At 40.4% G+C, this 20,954-nt stretch overlaps 1 protein-coding gene across 2 annotated transcripts in view; it reads right to left on the bottom strand.

The window, feature by feature from the left end:
- The window catches only part of cpxm1a (carboxypeptidase X (M14 family), member 1a), a 38,572-nt gene extending 20,654 nt beyond the window's left edge, over positions 1–17,918 (bottom strand). The window contains exons 1-7 of one of the 2 annotated variants that reach the window (XM_061987652.2): positions 17,634–17,918; positions 2,237–2,346; positions 1,919–2,058; positions 1,772–1,856; positions 314–464; positions 172–248; positions 1–115 (exon numbers count right to left, since the gene is read on the bottom strand). The exon at positions 1–115 is cut by the window's left edge and continues 9 nt beyond it. In XM_061987652.2, coding sequence (XP_061843636.1) covers positions 1–115; positions 172–248; positions 314–464; positions 1,772–1,856; positions 1,919–2,058; positions 2,237–2,346; positions 17,634–17,892 — 937 coding nt within the window. In that variant the 5' untranslated portion in view covers positions 17,893–17,918. The remainder of the gene's footprint in view (positions 116–171; positions 249–313; positions 465–1,771; positions 1,857–1,918; positions 2,059–2,236; positions 2,347–17,633) is intronic. The other variant, XM_061987653.2, reaches the window with a different exon arrangement.
- Positions 17,919–20,954: the final 3,036 nt, after the last annotated feature.

The raw sequence follows: 20,954 nt of genomic DNA, 5'->3' as shown, positions 1-20,954 counted from the left end.
GCTTGCCGGGATGGTCGGACATCTCCATGACGTAGAGTTTGAGGCCCATGTAGCTTTTGCCGATGGTGTAGATGCGCGTGATGTCAGGACACTCCTCAGACACCGCCTTCATCAACTGTCACCACCAAGTCAGTCACACCCCGGCTTCAACCCCAGGAACTTCACCTTTACCTTTCTCATCTCCATGTAGTTGTGGTGTCGGAAATCCAGGGCGTCTTTCGGCGCAGCGTCTTTCGCCGGCTGCGTTTCTGCGACGGACAAGTCCACACTGACACCTACGTCTTTTTTTGGCTTACGAGTCATTTCTCCGTACCGTGGACCCTGCACCCGACTATCTCGGCTCGGAGGCAGATGTCGCCTTCGGCCAACCAGCTCTGCGGGTTGATGCGGACGTAACGTGCCACCACCGGGACGGGAAGGATCCCCAGCACCGGAGTCTCTGCGTCGTTGTTGCCCTCAAATATCTGCGGCCATAAAACACCTAGTCAGCAGGTGCACTACGTGACAACCAGGAGCACTGTATGGCATACTTGCCAACCCTCCCGGATTTTCCGGGAGACTCCCGAAATTTAGCGCCTCTCCCGAAAACCTCCCGGGACAAATTTTCTCCCGAAAATCTCCTGAAATTCAGGCGGAGCTGGAGGCCACGCCCCCTCCAGCTCCATGCGGACCTGAGTGACGTGTTGACAGCCTGTTGTACATGCACATGTGACCCACCCATAATGTGTCACATTTTTGTGTTGATTTATTTAGTTTATTTTGTGGTTTGAATTCGTTTTTGGAGCTGTCATTCCACATTTATCAGTATTCACATTGGTCAGTAGGGGGGCAGTAGGGCGTTTCTTCCCAATTGAATGCTATCACCTGCAGACCGGTAGTGTCTTGTCATTCTGATGAGCGCGACCAGTCTGTGAACAATTGAAACGTCCTGTGTGCTTTTTCCTCCTGTATAACAGGTTAGTTTTGGTGAATCAACTCACTGAATAATATCCATGTGATCTTTATGAGTTTAAGTACACATTCTGATGGTGGAGCCTAACTCTAAAGTGTTTGTGAGTTGTAGTTTGTATTTGTGAATGAATCCAGGGCACAGCTGCAGTAATCAATACAAAATGGCGACGTGAGTGCGCAATGTTTATATAGGAACTTCTGATCTTAATTCAGACTCCCAAATTAGAGCTCCCGTTTTCTTATTGATTTTATAATGTATATTTGTATAATGTGTGTGTTCTGAAATAGTGACAGAGAATAGAACAAGGATGGACAATTCAACCCTTAACTCAACAATGAGTAGAGGAGTGTTATGTGTGTGTATATGTGTAAATAAATGAACACTGAAATTCAAGTATTTTTATATATATATATATAGCTAGAATTCACTGAAAGTCAAGTATTTCTTTATATATATATATATATATATATATATATATATATATCTTAACCACGCCCCCGCCCCACCCCCGACCACGCCCCCCGCCCCCCACCTCCCAAAATCGGAGGTCTCAAGGTTGGCAAGTATGCTTTATGGCAGTTCTTAAAGGGGAAGTGTACTTTTGTAGGAATTTTGCCTGTCGTTCACAATCATTATCACAGACAAGAAGACAAAAAGGTTGGGTTTTTTTGCGTACTAACTGGGGTTTCAAAGGGGTGGAAAGTTTCCGGTAAATTTCCGGAAACTTACCACGGGAAGTTAAGCTCGGGAAGTTTGGAAATATTGACCCCGGGCCACACTTCGGACATTCACTGTCATGAAAAAAATGCTAAGACGTACCGCTTCTTGTGTCCCGTTCATGCTGCTTTCCCAGCTTATGGAGTCGTTGCTCAGCTGGACTTTGTAGGTCTCCACCCAGTCCTGCCTGCAGCAAGGTGGATCAGTGGACAACACCCGAGACCTTACCCACCCCTGACACGACCTGACCTCCAGATGGTGCTGCGGCCCTGCAGGATGACACCGGTGAAGCGGGTGAGGTGCAGGGCGTCCACTTCCAGCCACTGGTTCCGGTCTTTGTACTCGGCACACCAGGCGCCGTCATACAGATCCCCGTCCTCGATGCCAGACTGAGATGAGCGTCACACACACACACACACACACACACACAGAAATGCTTGGGTCAGCTTCTGCGGGAACCACGGACTTGGCCGCGTTTCCTAATAGTTTAGTCAAAATTTTAATTGCTCTCAGACGCACTCCCTGACCTATTTCATAACTTACGGAAACATCCAAAACTTTCCCCACCTGGATATTGAGTCTGCCTCTGTGAGGACCCAGACCGAACCTCTGGAAGGAGGACGCTTGAATTTGGGTGTCATCTACCCTCAGGGACTCCAGGCCCAAGGGAGGACACCCTGGGCGCAGAGGGGGACACGTTAGGGACATGGAACAACCCTACGGACCACGGAACAACCCTACGGACCACTGAGGGGTTAAACAAGTCCTCTTCCGGATTCTCCTGAGTAAGCAGAACTCTTGTAATCTGAGATCTCGGCCTCTCAGCATAATCACGGCGGGTTAGTTCAGCGGGACTTGAGAGGCCCAGTTCTCCTTCGAGACCGCAGATAAATTAGTCCTGGGAGGCTCGGCATGCAACAAGAAAGCCCGGAGAGTGTAAAGTCAACAGTCAACAGTCAACAGACCAGTCAACAGACCAAACCTCTGGAAGGAAGACGCTTGAATTTGGGTGTCATCTACCCTCAGGGACTCCAGGCCCAAGGGGGGACACGTTAGGGACATGGAACAACCTTACGGACTACTGAGGGGTTAAAAAAAGTCCTCTTCCGGATTATCCTAAGTAAACAGAACTCTTGTAATCTGAGATCTCGGCCTCTCAGCATAATCACGGCGGGTTAGTTCAGCAGGAGTTGAGAGGCCCACTTCTCCTTCGAGACCGCAGATAAGTTAGTCCTGGGAGGCTCGGCATGCAACAAGAAAGCCCGGAGAGTGTAAAGTCAACAGTCAACAGACCAGTCAACAGACCAAACCTCTGGAAGGAGGACGCTTGAATTTGGGTGTCATCTACCCTCAGGGACTCCAGGCCCAAGGGGGGGACACGTTAGGGACATGGAACAACCTTACGGACTACTGAGGGGTTAAACAAGTCCTCTTCCGGATTATCCTGAGTAAGCAGAACTCTTGTAATCTGAGATCTCGGCCTCTCAGCATAATCACGGCGGGTTAGTTCAGCGGGAGTTGAGAGGCCCACTTCTCCTTCGAGACCGTAAATAAGTTAGTCCTGGGAGGCTCGGCATGCAACAAAAAAGCCCGGAGAGTGTAAAGTCAACAGTCAACAGTCAACAGACCAGTCAACAGACCAAACCTCTGGAAGGAAGACGCTTGAATTTGGGTGTCATCTACCCTCAGGGACTCCAGGCCCAAGGGGGGACACGTTAGGGACATGGAACAACCTTACGGACTACTGAGGGGTTAAAAAAAGTCCTCTTCCGGATTATCCTAAGTAAGCAGAACTCTTGTAATCTGAGATCTCGGCCTCTCAGCATAATCACGGCGGGTTAGTTCAGCGGGAGTTGAGAGGCCCACTTCTCCTTCGAGACCGCAGATAAGTTAGTCCTGGGAGGCTCGGCATGCAACAAGAAAGCCCGGAGAGTGTAAAGTCAACAGTCAACAGTCAACAGACCAGTCAACAGACCAAACCTCTGGAAGGAAGACGCTTGAATTTGGGTGTCATCTACCCTCAGGGACTCCAGGCCCAAGGGAGGACACCCTGGGCACAGAGGGGGACACGTTAGGGACATGGAACAACCTTACGGACTACTGAGGGGTTAAAAAAAGTCCTCTTCCGGATTATCCTGAGTAAGCAGAACTCTTGTAATCTGAGATCTCGGCCTCTCAGCATAATCACGACGGGTTAGTTCAGCGGGAGTTGAGGGGCCCACTTCTCCTTCGAGACCGCAGATAAGTTAGTCCTGGGAGGCTCGGCATGCAACAAGAAAGCCCGGAGAGTGTAAAGTCAACGCTCGGAATGCCACGACTTTGGAAAACTCGGCCGTGAATCACGGAACGGAAGTGCCTCCGGCGCTGACCCAGACTGAACCTCTGGAAAGAGGACGCTTGAATTTGGGTGTCATCTACCCTCAGGGACTCCAGGCCCAAGGGAGGACACCCTGGGCACAGAGGGGGACACGTTAGGGACATGGAACAACCTTACGGACTACTGAGGGGTTAAAAAAAGTCCTCTTCCGGATTATCCTGAGTAAGCAGAACTCTTGTAATCTGAGATCTCGGCCTCTCAGCATAATCACGGCGGGTTAGTTCAGCGGGAGTTGAGAGGCCCACTTCTCCTTCGAGACCGCAAATAAGTTAGTCCTGGGAGGCTCGGCATGCAACAAGAAAGCCCGGAGAGTGTAAAGTCAACAGTCAACAGACCAGTCAACAGACCAAACCTCTGGAAGGAAGACGATTGAATTTGGGTGTCATCTACCCTCAGGGACTCCAGGCCCAAGGGGGGACACGTTAGGGACATGGAACAACCTTACGGACTACTGAGGGGTTAAAAAAAGTCCTCTTCCGGATTATCCTAAGTAAGCAGAACTCTTGTAATCTGAGATCTCGGCCTCTCAGCATAATCACGGCGGGTTAGTTCAGCGGGAGTTGAGAGGCCCACTTCTCCTTCGAGACCGCAGATAAGTTAGTCCTGGGAGGCTCGGCATGCAACAAGAAAGCCCGGAGAGTGTAAAGTCAACAGTCAACAGTCAACAGACCAGTCAACAGACCAAACCTCTGGAAGGAAGACGCTTGAATTTGGGTGTCATCTACCCTCAGGGACTCCAGGCCCAAGGGAGGACACCCTGGGCACAGAGGGGGACACGTTAGGGACATGGAACAACCTTACGTACTACTGAGGGGTTAAAAAAAGTCCTCTTCCGGATTATCCTGAGTAAACAGAACTCTTGTAATCTGAGATCTCGGCCTCTCAGCATAATCACGGCGGGTTAGTTCAGCGGGAGATGAGAGGCCCACTTCTCCTTCGAGACCGCAGATAAGTTAGTCCTGGGAGGCTCGGCATGCAACAAGAAAGCCCGGAGAGTGTAAAGTCAACAGTCAACAGACCAGTCAACAGACCAGTCAACAGACCAAACCTCTGGAAAGAAGACGCTTGAATTTGGGTGTCATCTACCCTCAGGGACTCCAGGCCCAAGGGAGGACACCCTGGGCACAGAGGGGGACACGTTAGGGACATGGAACAACCTTACGGACTACTGAGGGGTTGAAAAAATTCCTCTTCCGGATTATCCTGAGTAAGCAGAACTCTTGTAATCTGAGATCTCGGCCTCTCAGCATAATCACGACGGGTTAGTTCAGCGGGAGTTGAGAGGCCCACTTCTCCTTCGAGACCGCAGATAAGTTAGTCCTGGGAGGCTCGGCATGCAACAAGAAAGCCCGGAGAGTGTAAAGTCAACAGTCAACAGACCAGTCAACAGACCAAACCTCTGGAAGGAAGACACTTGAATTTGGGTGTCATCTACCCTCAGGGACTCCAGGCCCAAGGGAGGACACCCTGGGCACAGAGGGGGACACGTTAGGGACATGGAACAACCTTACGGACTACTGAGGGGTTAAAAAAAGTCCTCTTCCGGATTATCCTGAGTAAGCAGAACTCTTGTAATCTGAGATCTCGGCCTCTCAGCATAATCACGGCGGGTTAGTTCAGCGGGAGTTGAGAGGCCCACTTCTCCTTGGAGACCGCAGATAAGTTAGTCCTGGGAGGCTCGGCATGCAACAAAAAAGCCCGGAGAGTGTAAAGTCAACAGTCAACAGTCAACAGACCAGTCAACAGACCAAACCTCTGGAAGGAAGACGCTTGAATTTGGGTGTCATCTACCCTGAGGGACTCCAGGCCCAAGGGGGGACACGTTAGGGACATGGAACAACCTTACGGACTACTGAGGGGTTAAAAAAAGTCCTCTTCCGGATTATCCTGAGTAAGCAGAACTCTTGTAATCTGAGATCTCGGCCTCTCAGCATAATCACGGCGGGTTAGTTCAGCGGGAGATGAGAGGCCCACTTCTCCTTCGAGACCGCAGATAAGTTAGTCCTGGGAGGCTCGGCATGCAACAAGAAAGCCCGGAGAGTGTAAAGTCAACGCTCGGAATGCCACGACTTTGGAAAACTCGGCCGTTAATCACGGAACGGAAGTGCCTCCGGCGCTGACCCAGACCGAACCTCTGGAAGGAGGACGCTTGAATTTGGGTGTCATCTACCCTCAGGGACTCCAGGCCCAAGGGAGGATACGTTAGGGGACATGGAACAACCCTACGGACCACTGAGGGGTTAAACAAGTCCTCTTCCGGTTTCTCCCGAGTAAGCAGAACTCTTGTAATCTGATGTCTCGGCCTCTCAGCACAATCATGGCGGGTCAGTTCAGCTGGAGTTGAGAGGCCCACTTCTCCTTCGAGACCGCAGATAAGTCGGTCCTGGGAGCAAGAAAGCCCGGAGAGTGTAAAGTCAACGCTCGGGAATGCCACGACTTTGGTAAACTCGGCCGTGAATCACGGAACGGAAGCGCCTCAAGCGTGTTTTCCAGTAAAGTTGTCTGGTGTAGCGTGGGACGAGGGATAAATCACACATTTGAGGACTCCTGTGTTTGGCTAATGGACACCAGCTTCTCCCCGTGTTTTGATGTCGGATCAAAATCCGTGCAAAGGGTGAAGAAGGAAGGGCCTCTGAGTCCAGACCGCACACTTGGGGGGGGGGGAACTCAGCACACATCTGGCAAGGAGGCTGAAATAAATGTGATTAGTTGCACTTCTGTGGACATATATTATCCTTATGAAAGCAAACAGCAAAACCCTGGCAGTTATGCTCGTGAATGCGTGCCGTTCCGCCCGGTCAGCACTTGCGGTACATCGGTCTCCAAATAAATCATTTCAGTTCTAAATCGTAAAATTCACTTATGCTGTGGAGTGGCTCGTTTCACACAGCAGTTACAAGACATTGAAACAACGTTGATTATACGTGCATGTCTTTTTAAAACAGACTTCAATACAACGCTGAAAAATTGTTGTGTTTGTAAACTGAGACAACGTTGATGTCTAACGTTGGTTACATGTTGTTGGTTGGGGAAATGACCAAATTTCAATGGTCAAATCAACGTTAGAACCCAACATTGATTAATCAATTTTGATTTCTATTTACTGTTTTAATTGTTTTTTCCCTTTAAAATCGTTTTTAATTATATTTGTTTTTATATTGGTTCTATATTTATTTATTTTTTGTTTTTATTCAGTCATTGGTGGAGCTAAGGATAATATTTGATTATTGTTTTTAATATTGTTTTTAATATTGTTTTTAATATTGTTGTGCAGCACTTTGGAAACATTTTTGTTGTTTAAATGTGCTATATAAATAAAGTGGATTGGATTGGATTGAGCATTGATAAAATGTTGTCAAAAAGCATGTTGTTTCAACATTGTATTTGTGTGGTAGAATATTGGTTGGGAAATGACCAAATTTCAATGTTAAATCAACGTCACAACCATTGATTAAATGTTGTCAAAAAGCATGTTGTTTCAACGTTGTATTTGTGTTGTGGAATATTGGTTGGGAAATGACCAAATTTCAATGGTCAAATCAACGTCACAACCATTGATTAAATGTTGTCAAAAAACATGTTGTTTCAACGTTGTATTTGTGTTGTGGAATATTGGTTGGGAAATTACCAAATTTCAATGGTCAAATCAAAGTCAGAATCCAACATTGATTAAACGTTGTCAAAGAGCATGTTGTTTCAATGTTGTATTTGTGTTGTAGAATATTGGTTGGGAAATGACCAAATTTCAACGGTCAAATCAACGTCAGAACCCAACATTGATTAAACGTCGTCAAAAAGCATGTTGTTTCAATGTTGTATTTGTGTTGTGGAATATTGGTTGGGAAATGACCAAAATTCAATGTTAAATCAACGTCAGAACCCAACATTGATTAATTAATTTTGATTTCTATTTACTGTTTTGTTTTTTCCCTTTAAAATCGTTTTTAATCATATTTATTGGTTCTATATTTATTTATTTTTTGTTTTTATTCAGTCATTGGTGGAGCTAAGGATAATATTTGATTATTGTTTTTAATATTGTTTTTAATATTGTTGTGCAGCACTTTGGAAACATTTTTGTTGTTTAAATGTGCTATATAAATAAAGTGGATTGGATTGGATTGAACATTGATAAAATGTTGTCAAAAAGCATGTTGTTTCAACGTTGTATTTGTGTTGTAGAATATTGGTTGGGAAAACGACCAAATTTCAATGTTAAATCAACGTCACAACCATTGATTAAATATTGTCAAAAAGCATGTTGTTTCAATGTTGTATTTGTGTTGTAGAATATTGGTTGGGAAATGACCAACATTCAATGGTCAAATAAAGGTCTGAATCCAACATTGATTAAACGTTGTCAAAAAGCATGTTGTTTCAATGTTGTGGAATATTGGTTGGGAAATGACCAAATTTCAATGTTAAATCAACGTCAAAACCCAACATTGATTAAACATTGTCAAAAAGCATGTTGTTTCAATGTTGTAGAATATTGGTTGGGAAATGACCAAATTTCAATGTTAAATCAACGTCAAAACCCAACATTGATTAAACATTGTCAAAAAGCATGTTGTTTCAATGTTGTAGAATATTGGTTGGGAAATGACCAAATTTCAATGTTAAATCAACGTCACAACCTGACATTAATTAAAAGTCGTCAAAAAGCATGTTGTTTTAACGTTGTGTTTGTGTTGTAGAATATTGGTTGGGAATGACCAAATTTCAATGTTAAATCAACGTCAGAACCCAACATTGATTAAACGTTGTCAAAAAGTATGTTGTTTCAACGTTGTATTTGTGTTGTAGAATATTGGTTGGGAAATGACCAAATTTCAACGGTCAAATCAAAGTCAGAATCCAACATTGATTAAATGTTGTCAAAAAGCATGTTGTTTCAACGTTGTATTTGTGTTGTGGAATATTGGTTGGAAAATTGACCAAATTTCAATGGTCAAATCAACGTCACAACCTGACATTGATTAAACGTTGTCAAAAAGCATGTTGTTTCAACGTTGTATTTGTGTTGTAGAATATTGGGTGACCAAAATTCAATGGTCAAATCAAAGTCACAACCCAACATTGATTAAACGTCCTCAAAAAGCATGTTGTTTCAACGTTGTATTTGTGTTGTGGAATATTGGTTGGAAAATTACCAAATTTCAACGGTCAAATCAAAGTCAGAACCCAACATTGATTAAAAGTCGTCAAAAAGCATGTTGTTTCAACGTTGTGTTTGTGTTGTAGAATATTGGTTGGGAAATTACCAAATTTCAATGTTAAATCAACGTCAAAACCCAACATTGATTAAACATTGTCAAAAAGCATGTTGTTTCAATGTTGTAGAATATTGGTTGGGAAATGACCGAATTTCAATGTTAAATCAACGTCACAACCTGACGTTAATTAAAAGTCGTCAAAAAGCATGTTGTTTTAACGTTGTGTTTGTGTTGTAGAATATTGGTTGGGGAAATGACCAAAATTCAATGTTAAATCAACGTCAGAACCCAACATTGATTAAACGTTGTCAAAAAGCATGTTGTTTCAACGTTGTGTTTGTGTTGTAGAATATTGGTTGGGGAAATTACCAAATTTCAATGTTAAATCAACGTCAAAACCCAACATGATTAAACATTGTCAAAAAGCATGTTTCAATGTTGTAGAATATTGGTTGGGAAATGACCAAATTTCAATGTTAAATCAACGTCACAACCTGACGTTAATTAAAAGTCGTCAAAAAGCATGTTGTTTTAACGTTGTGTTTGTGTTGTAGAATATTGGTTGGGGAAATGACCAAAATTCAATGTTAAATCAACGTCAGAACCCAACATTGATTAAACGTTGTCAAAAAGCATGTTGTTTCAACGTTGTGTTTGTGTTGTAGAATATTGGTTGGGGAAATTACCAAATTTCAATGTTAAATCAACGTCAAAACCCAACATGATTAAACATTGTCAAAAAGCATGTTGTTTCAATGTTGTAGAATATTGGTTGGGAAATGACCAAATTTCAATGTTAAATCAACGTCACAACCTGACATTAATTAAAAGTCGTCAAAAAGCATGTTGTTTTAACGTTGTGTTTGTGTTGTAGAATATTGGTTGGGGAAATGACCAAAATTCAATGTTAAATCAACGTCAGAACCCAACATTGATTAAACGTCGTCAAAAAGCATGTTGTTTCAATGTTGTGTTTGTGTTGTGGAATATTGGTTGGGAAATGACCAAATTTCAACAGTCATTTTAACGTCAGAACGCAACATTGATTAAACGTTGTCAAAAACCATGTTGTTTCAACGTTGTATTTGTGTTGTAGAATATTGGTTGGAAAATTACCAAATTTCAATGGTCAAATCAACGTCACAACCATTGATTAAAAGTCGTCAAAAAGGATGTTGTTTCAATATTGTATTTGTGTTGTGGAATATTGGTTGGGAAATGACCAAATTTCAATGGTCAAATCAAAGTCACAACCCAACATTGATTAAACGTCGTCAAAAAGCATGTTGTTTCAACGTTGTGTTTATGTTGTGGAATATTGGTTGGGAAATGACCAAATTTCAATGTTAAATCAACGTCAAAACCCAACATTGATTAAACATTGTCAAAAAGCATGTTGTTTCAATGTTGTAGAATATTGGTTGGGGAAATGACCAAATTTCAATGTTAAATCAACGTCACAACCTGACATTAATTAAAAGTCGTCAAAAAGCATGTTGTTTTAACGTTGTGTTTGTGTTGTAGAATATTGGTTGGGGAAATGACCAAAATTCAATGTTAAATCAACGTCAGAACCCAACATTAATTAAACGTTGTCAAAAAGCATGTTGTTTCAACGTTGTGTTTGTGTTGTAGAATATTGGTTGGGGAAATGACCAAATTTCAATGTTAAATCAACGTCACAACCTGACCTTAATTAAAAGTCATCAAAAAGCATGTTGTTTTAACGTTGTGTTTGTGTTGTAGAATATTGGTTGGAAAATTACCAAATTTCAACGGTCAAATCAACGTCAGAACCCAACATTGATTAAACGTCGTCAAAAAGCATGTTGTTTCAATGTTGTATTTGTGTTGTAGAATATTGGTTGGGAAATGACCAAATTTCAATGTTAAATCAACGTCACAACCTGACATTAATTAAACGTTGTCAAAAAGCATGTTGTTTTAACATTGTGTTTGTGTTGTAGAATATTGGTTGGGGAAATGACCAAATTTCAATTTTAAATCAACGTCAGAACCCAACATTGATTAATCAATTTTGATTTCTATTTACTGTTTTAATTGTTTTTTCCCTTTAAAATCGTTTTTAATTATATTTATTTTTATATTGTTTTTATATTGGTTCTATATTTATTTATTTTTTGTTTTTATTCAGTCATTGGTGGAGCTAAGGATAATATTTGATTATTGTTTTTAATATTGTTGTGCAGCACTTTGGAAACATTTTTGTTGTTTAAATGTGCTATATAAATAAAGTGGATTGGATTGGATTGAACATTGATAAAATGTTGTCAAAAAGCATGTTGTTTCAACGTTGTATTTGTGTTGTAGAATATTGGTTGGGAAATGACCAAATTTCAATGTTAAGTCAACGTCAGAACCCAACATTGATTAAACGTCGTCAAAAAGCATGTTGTTTCAATGTTGTATTTGTGTTGTGGAATATTGGTTGGAAAATTACCAAATTTCAACGGTCAAATCAACGTCACAACCTGACATTGATTAAACATTGTCAAAAAGCATGTTGTTTCAACGTTGTATTTGTGTTGTAGAATATTGGGTGACCAAAATTCAATGGTCAAATCAAAGTCACAACCCAACATTGATTAAACGTCGTCAAAAAGCATGTTGTTTCAACGTTGTATTTGTGTTGTGGAATATTGGTTGGGAAATGACCAAATTTCAACGGTCAAATCAACGTCAGAACCCGACATTGATTAAACGTTGTCAAAAAGCATGTTGTTTCAACGTTGTATTTGTGTTGTAGAATATTGGGTGACCAAAATTCAATGGTCAAATCAAAGTCACAACCCAACATTGATTAAACGTCGTCAAAAAGCATGTTGTTTCAACGTTGTATTTGTGTTGTGGAATATTGGTTGGGAAATGACCAAATTTCAACGGTCAAATCAACGTCAGAACCCAACATTGATTAAACGTTGTCAAAAAGCATGTTGTTTCAACATTGTATTTGTGTTGTAGAATATTGGGTGACCAAAATTCAATGGTCAAATCAAAGTCACAACCCAACATTGATTAAACGTCGTCAAAAAGCATGTTGTTTCAATGTTGTATTTGTGTTGTAGAATATTGGTTGGGAAATGACCAAATTTCAATGTTAAATCAACGTCAGAACCCAACATTAATTAAACGTTGTCAAAAAGCATGTTGTTTCAACGTTGTGTTTGTGTTGTAGAATATTGGTTGGGAAATGACCAAATTTCAATGTTAAATCAACGTCAGAACCCAACATTAATTAAACGTTGTCAAAAAGCATGTTGTTTCAACGTTGTGTTTGTGTTGTAGAATATTGGTTGGGAATGACCAAATTTCAATGTTAAATCAATGTCAGAACCCAACATTGATTAAACGTTGTCAAAAAGCATGTTGTTTCAATGTTGTGTTTGTGTTGTAGAATATTGGTTGGGGAAATGACCAAATTTCAATGTTAAATCAACGTCACAACCTGACATTAATTAAAAGTCGTCAAAAAGCATGTTGTTTTAACGTTGTGTTTGTGTTGTAGAATATTGGTTGGGAAATGACCAAATTTCAATGTTAAATCAACGTCAAAACCCAACATTGATTAAACATTGTCAAAAAGCATGTTGTTTCAATGTTGTAGAATATTGGTTGGGAAATGACCAAATTTCAATGGTTAAATCAACGTCACAACCTGACATTAATTAAAAGTCGTCAAAAAGCATGTTGTTTTAACGTTGTATTTGTGTTGTAGAATATTGGTTGGGTAAATGACCAAATTTCAATGTTAAATCAACGTCACAACCATTGATTAAATGTTGTCAAAAAGCATGTTGTTTCAATGTTGTATTTGTGTTGTAGAATATTGGTTGGGAAATGACCAACATTCAATGGTCAAATAAAGGTCTGAATCCAACATTGATTAAACGTTGTCAAAAAGCATGTTGTTTCAATGTTGTAGAATATTGGTTGGGAAATGACCAAATTTCAATGTTAAATCAACGTCAGAACCCAACATCGATTAATCAATTTTGATTTCTATTTACTGTTTTAATTGTTTTTTCCCTTTAAAATCGTTTTTAATCATATTCATTTTTATATTGTTTTTATATTGGTTCTATATTTATTTTTTGTTTTTATTCAGTCATTGGTGGAGCTAAGGATAATATTTGATTATTGTTTTTAATATTGTTGTGCAGCACTTTGGAAACATTTTTGTTGTTTAAATGTGCTATATAAATAAAGTGGATTGGATTGGATTGAACATTGATTAAATGTTGTCAAAAAGCATGTTGTTTCAACGTTGTATTTGTGTTGTAGAATATTGGTTGGGAAATGACCAAATTTCAATGTTAAATCAACGTCACAACCATTGATTAAATGTTGTCAAAAAGCATGTTGTTTCAATGTTGTATTTGTGTTGTAGAATATTGGTTGGGAAATTACCAAATTTCAATGGTCAAATCAAAGTCAGAACCCAACATTGATTAAACGTCGTCAAAAAGCATGTTGTTTCAATGTTGTAGAATATTGGTTGGGAAATGACCAAATTTCAATGTTAAATCAACGTCACAACCTGACATTAATTAAAAGTCGTCAAAAAGCGTGTTGTAGAATATTGGTTGGGGAAATGACCAAATTTCAATGTTAAATCAACGTCAGAACACAACATTAATTAAACGCTGTCAAAAAGCATGTTGTTTCAACGTTGTGTTTGTGTTGTAGAATATTGGTTGGGAAATGACCAAATTTCAATGTTAAATCAACGTCAGAACCCAACATTAATTAAACGTTGTCAAAAAGCATGTTGTTTCAACGTTGTGTTTGTGTTGTAGAATATTGGTTGGGGAAATGACCAAATTTCAATGTTAAATCAACGTCAAAACCCAACATTGATTAAACATTGTCAAAAAGCATGTTGTTTCAATGTTGTAGAATATTGGTTGGGAAATGACCAAATTTCAATGTTAAATCAACGTCACAACCTGACATTAATTAAAAGTCGTCAAAAAGCATGTTGTTTTAATGTTGTGTTTGTGTTGTAGAATATTGGTTGGGAATGACCAAATTTCAATGTTAAATCAACGTCAGAACCCAACATTGATTAAACGTCGTCAAAAAGCATGTTGTTTCAACGTTGTGTTTGTGTTGTGGAATATTGGTTGGGGAAATGACCAAATTTCAATGTTAAATCAACGTCAAAACCCAACATTGATTAAACATTGTCAAAAAGCATGTTGTTTCAATGTTGTAGAATATTGGTTGGGAAATGACCAAATTTCAATGTTAAATCAACGTCACAACCTGACATTAATTAAAAGTCGTCAAAAAGCATGTTGTTTTAACGTTGTATTTGTGTTGTGGAATATTGGTTGGGAAATGACCAAATTTCAATGGTCAAATCAAAGTCAGAACCCAACATTGATTAAACGTTGTCAAAAAGCATGTTGTTTCAACGTTGTATTTGTGTTGTGGAATATTGTTTGGGAAATGACCAAATTTCAATGTTAAATCAACGTCAAAACCCAACATTGATTAAACATTGTCAAAAAGCATGTTGTTTCAATGTTGTAGAATATTGGTTGGGAAATGACCAAATTTCAATGTCAAATCAACATCAGAACCCAACATTGATTAAACGTCGTCAAACAGCATGTTGTTTTAACGTTGTGTTTGTGTTGTAGAATATTGGTTGGGAATGACCAAATTTCAATGTTAAATCAACGTCACAACCTGACATTAATTAAAAGTTGTCAAAAAGCATGTTGTTTTAACGTTGTATTTGTGTTGTAGAATATTGGTTGGGGAAATTACCAAATTTCAATGTTAAATCAACGTCAGAACCCAACATTGATTAAACATTGTCAAAAAGCATGTTGTTTCAATGTTGTAGAATATTGGTTGGGGAAATGACCAAATTTCAATGTTAAATCAACGTCAGAACCCAACATTAATTAAACGTTGTCAAAAAGCATGTTGTTTCAACGTTGTGTTTGTGTTGTAGAATATTGGTTGGGAATGACCAAATTTCAATGTTAAATCAACGTCAGAACCCAACATTGATTAAACATTGTCAAAAAGCATGTTGTTTCAATGTTGTAGAATATTGGTTGGGAAATTACCAAATTTCAATGTTAAATCAACGTCACAACCTGACATTAATTAAATGTTGTCAAAAAGCATGTTGTTTTAACGTTGTGTTTGTGTTGTAGAATATTGGTTGGGAATGACCAAATTTCAATGTTAAATCAACGTCAGAACCCAACATTGATTAAACGTTGTCAAAAAGCATGTTGTTTCAACGTTGTATTTGTGTTGTAGAATATTGGTTGGGAAATGACCAAATTTCAATGTTAAATCAAAGTCAGAACCCAACATTGATTAAACGTTGTCAAAAAGCATGTTGTTTCAATGTTGTAGAATATTGGTTGGGGAAATGACCAAATTTCAATGTTAAATCAACGTCACAACCTGACATTAATTAAAAGTCGTCAAAAAGCATGTTGTTTTAACGTTGTGTTTGTGTTGTAGAATATTGGTTGGGAATGACCAAATTTCAATGTTAAATCAACGTCAGAACCCAACATTGATTAAACATTGTCAAAAAGCATGTTGTTTCAATGTTGTAGAATATTGGTTGGGAAATTACCAAATTTCAATGTTAAATCAACGTCACAACCTGACATTAATTAAATGTTGTCAAAAAGCATGTTGTTTTAACGTTGTGTTTGTGTTGTAGAATATTGGTTGGGAATGACCAAATTTCAATGTTAAATCAACGTCAGAACCCAACATTGATTAAACGTTGTCAAAAAGCATGTTGTTTCAACGTTGTATTTGTGTTGTAGAATATTGGTTGGGAAATGACCAAATTTCAATGTTAAATCAAAGTCAGAACCCAACATTGATTAAACGTTGTCAAAAAGCATGTTGTTTCAATGTTGTAGAATATTGGTTGGGGAAATGACCAAATTTCAATGTTAAATCAACGTCACAACCTGACATTAATTAAAAGTCGTCAAAAAGCATGTTGTTTTAACGTTGTGTTTGTGTTGTAGAATATTGGTTGGGGAAATGACCAAATTTCAATGTTAAATCAACGTCAAAACCCAACATTGTCAAAACGCATGTTGTTTCAATGTTGTAGAATATTGGTTGGGAAATGACCAAATTTCAATGTTAAATCAACGTCACAACCTGACATTAATTAAAAGTCGTCAAAAAGCATGTTGTTTTAACGTTGTGTTTGTGTTGTAGAATATTGGTTGGGGAAATGACCAAATTTCAATGTTAAATCAACGTCAAAACACAACATTGATTAAACATTGTCAAAAAGCATGTTGTTTCAATGTTGTAGAATATTGGTTGGGAATGACCAAATTTCAATGTTAAATCAACGTCAGAACACAACATTGATTAAACGTTGTCAAAAACCATGTTGTTTCAACGTTGTATTTGTGTTGTAGAATATTGGTTGAGGAAATGACCAAATTTCAATGTTAAATCAACGTCACAACCTGACATTAATTAAAAGTCGTCAAAAAGCATGTTGTTTTAACGTTGTGTTTGTGTTGTAGAATATTGGTTGGGGAAATGACCAAATTTCAATGTTAAATCAACGTCAGAACCCAACATTGATTAAACGTTGTCAAAAAGCATGTTGTTTCAATGTTGTAGAATATTGGTTGGGAAATGACCAAATTTCAATGTTAAATCAACGTCAAAACCCAACATTGATTAAACATTGTCAAAAAGCATGTTGTTTCAGTGTTGTATTTGTGTTGTAGAATATTGGTTGGGAAATGACCAAATTTCAATGTAAAATCAACATCAGAACCCAACATTAATTAAACGTTGTCAAAAAGCATGTTGTTTCAATGTTGTGTTTGTGTTGTAGAAAATTGGTTGAGGAAATGACCAAATTTCAATGTTAAATCAACGTCACAACCTGACATTAATTAAAAGTCGGCAAAAAGCATGTTGTTTTAACGTTGTGTTTGTGTTGTAGAATATTGGTTGGGGAAATGACCAAATTTCAATGTTAAATCAACGTCAAAACCCAACATTGATTAAACATTGTCAAAAAGCATGTTGTTTCAATGTTGTAGAATATTGGTTGGGAAATGACCAAATTTCAATGTTAAATCAACGTTACAACCTGACATTGATAGTGTACGAATTGTGCTCTCTAAATAAACGTGTCTAGCCTGGACAGGATATGTTAAAATAATATAAAATAATACTTAAAATACCTTTCCAGGTAACAGGACTGTGTTGAGTCACACTTGTGACCTTCCTGTTACCTGCAGAGTTTTTTTTATCACATTAGTTTTCTGATTAAAAACATGTTTGACAGTAGATTTGATCAAGGGACGCAAATAAATGATACCTCTTCCGGCGTTCGCCTCCCCCGCGGCGTCATCTTCGCCGTCCTCCTTCTCGGCGACGTCCTGGCCGCGCGGCGTGACGACTTGGTGCGGGGCCCCGCCGGGAGGTGTGGTCGGCCCCTGACCTCCCCCCTCGGACCCCGGCAGAGTCCAGCTCTGCGTGGGTTGGAGCGAAGGGGCGGCGGTGGTCGCCTGGCTCGTCGTCAACCGGAAGCCTCCCAGGAGGAGGACGAGGGCCCACGTCAAGCGGGACTTTCCCATTGTTTTCGTGGGTTTTCTGCGGAGTTATGGACTGCGTGGGAGAAGCACGACGTTATATAGGAGGAGGAGGAGGAGGAGGAGAGCTAGACCCCGCCATCCCTCCTCCTCCGTAACCTTGCTTCCATGTGAGGAACGCGACACAGGAAGTGGCTGTAACAATGTATTCTTATTTATTTCATTTTTTTACTTTTTATCATGAACAGTAATGAATCCCTGTCATGATCCTTCGTGACTTTTCGTGACTTTCGTGTTGTTTTTCCAGTGTTTACTTCTTGCTTCCTTTCCAGCGCTCTTATTTTGGTTCCGTTTCCTGTTTTCGGTCTGTCTCGCTTTGACTTGACTAATACTTCTGAGGGCCTCCTCACCCTGTCCCTGATTGCCAATCAGGAGGGTTTATCGACCACTAGCCACGTGGACGTGGAAAAAAAAGTGTTTTTAATCTGATCATCATTCGGATTAGTGAAGTGAATTATATTTCCCGCCAACTCTCTCGCGCATGCGCGTTCACAAACCCTTAAAGGCACAGTACACTTACACAAATATCACAGATATTACATTATATAGCGCTTTTCATATGAAATATAACTTACTTCACTAAGTATTATTTATGTATTTATTTATTTTTATTGTTTTACTTATGGAGTGTATTGTGAATAAATTGAGAACAGGAAGTGAACAAAAGTGTAAGCAACTGCTATGTAAGGAAAAGGGGTAGGATTAAATAAGCTCTGCTTCTTCCTACTCCTTTTCCAACATGTTGAATAGAGGGACAGGAAATTGTGATGTATCATGTTGTATGCATGCATGTGTGATGTATCATGTTGTATGCATGCATGTGTGATGCATCATGTTGTATGCATGCATGTGTGATGTGTCATGTTGTATGCATGCATGTGTGATGTATCATGTTGTATGCATGCATGTGTGATGCATCATGTTGTATGCATGCATGTGTGATGTATCATGTTGTATGCATGCATGTGTGATGTATCATGTTGTATGCATGCATGTGTGATGTATCATGTTGTATGCATGCATGTGTGATGCATCGTGTTGTATGCATGCATGTGTGATGTATCATGTTGTATGCATGCATGTGTGATGTACCATGTTGTACGAATGCATGTGTGATGCATCATGTTGTATGCATGCATGTGTGATGCATCATGTTGTATGCATGCATGTGTGATGCATCATGTTGTATGCATGCATGTGTGATGTATCATGTTGTATGCATGCATGTGTGATGCATCATGTTGTATGCATGCATGTGTGATGCATCATGTTGTATGCATGCATGTGTGATGTATCATGTTGTACAAATGCATGTGTGATGCATCATGTTGTATGCATGCATGTGTGATGCATCATGTTGTATGCATGCATGTGTGATGTATCATGTTGTATGCATGCATGTGTGATGTGTCATGTTGTATGCATGCATGTGTGATGTATCATGTATGCATGCATGTGTGATGCATCATGTTGTATGCATGCATGTGTGATGTATCATGTTGTATGCATGCATGTTCGAAATAAACTCAAACTCAACTCAAATCTAGTGACTTAAAGCGCTTTACATAGTGAAACCACGGAACACTTTTACACTTTGCATCAGTCCATCTTAGATGAGCTCGGGCCCAGCGAAGCCGAAGGCGTTCCTGGGTGTTGTTGATAAATGGCTTTGGTTTTGCATAATAGACTTCTAACTTGCACTTACAAATGCAGCGACGAACTGTAGTTACCGACAGTGGTTTTCTGAAGTGTTCCTGAGCCCATGTGGCGATATCCTTTACACACGGATGTCGCTTTTTGATGCAGTACGGCCCGAGGAATCGAAGGTACGTAATATCATCGCTTATTTGCAGTGATTTCTCCAGATTCTCTGAACCTTTTGTTATATTACGGACCTTTTGATGGTGGAATCCCTAAATTCCTTGCAACAGCTTGGTTGAGAAATGTTGTCCTTAAACAATTTGCTCAGGCATTTGTTGGCAAAGTGGCGACCCTCGCCCCGTCCTTGTTTGTGAACGACTGAGCATTTCATGTAAGCTGCTTCTACGCCGGATAGTCGAACCTCGGATTCAGGAGGAACAGTGTGGTTTTCGTCCTGGTCGTGGAACTGTGGACCAGCTCTATACTCTCGGCAGGGTCCTTGAGGGTGCATGGGAGTTTGCCCAACCAGTCTACATGTGTTTTGTGGACTTGGAGAAGGCATTCGACCGTGTCCCTCGGGAAGTCCTGTGGGGAGTGCTCAGAGAGTACGGGGTATCGGACTGTCTGATTGTGGCAGTCCGCTCCCTGTATGATCAGTGCCAGAGCTTGGTCCGCATTGCCGGTAGTAAGTCGGACACGTTTCCAGTGAGGGTTGGACTCCGCCAAGGCTGCCCTTTGTCACCCATTCTGTTCATAACTTTTATGGACAGAATTTCTAGGCGCAGTCAAGGCGTTGAGGGGATCTGGTTTGGTGGCTGCAGGATTAGGTCTCTGCTTTTTGCAGATGACGTGGTCCTGATGGCTTCATCTGGCCAGGATCTTCAGCTCTCACTGGATCGGTTCGCAGCCGAGTGTGAAGCGACTGGGATGAGAATCAGCACCTCCAAGTCCGAGTCCATGGTTCTCGCCCGGAAAAGGGTGGAGTGCCATCTCCGGGTTGGGGAGGAGATCTTGCCCCAAGTGGAGGAGTTCAAGTACCTCGGAGTCTTGTTCACGAGTGAGGGAAGAGTGGATCGTGAGATCGACAGGCGGATCGGTGCGGTGTCTTCAGTAATGCGGACGCTGTATCGATCCGTTGTGGTGAAGAAGGAGCTGAGCCGGAAGGCAAAGCTCTCAATTTACCGGTCGATCTACGTTCCCATCCTCACCTATGGTCATGAGCTTTGGGTTATGACCGAAAGGACAAGATCACGGGTACAAGCGGCCCAAATGAGTTTCCTCCGCCGGGTGACGGGGCTCTCCCTTAGAGATAGGGTGAGAAGCTCTGTCATCCGGGAGGAGCTCAAAGTAAAGCCGCTGCTCCTCCACATGGAGAGGAGCCAGATGAGGTGGTTCGGGCATCTGGT

Source organism: Nerophis lumbriciformis, linkage group LG26, assembly GCF_033978685.3.
Source record: "Nerophis lumbriciformis linkage group LG26, RoL_Nlum_v2.1, whole genome shotgun sequence".
Taxonomy (NCBI): Eukaryota; Metazoa; Chordata; class Actinopteri; order Syngnathiformes; family Syngnathidae; genus Nerophis; species Nerophis lumbriciformis.
Note: the sequence above shows the minus strand (reverse complement) of the source record. Positions and strands in the feature narration are given on the sequence as shown.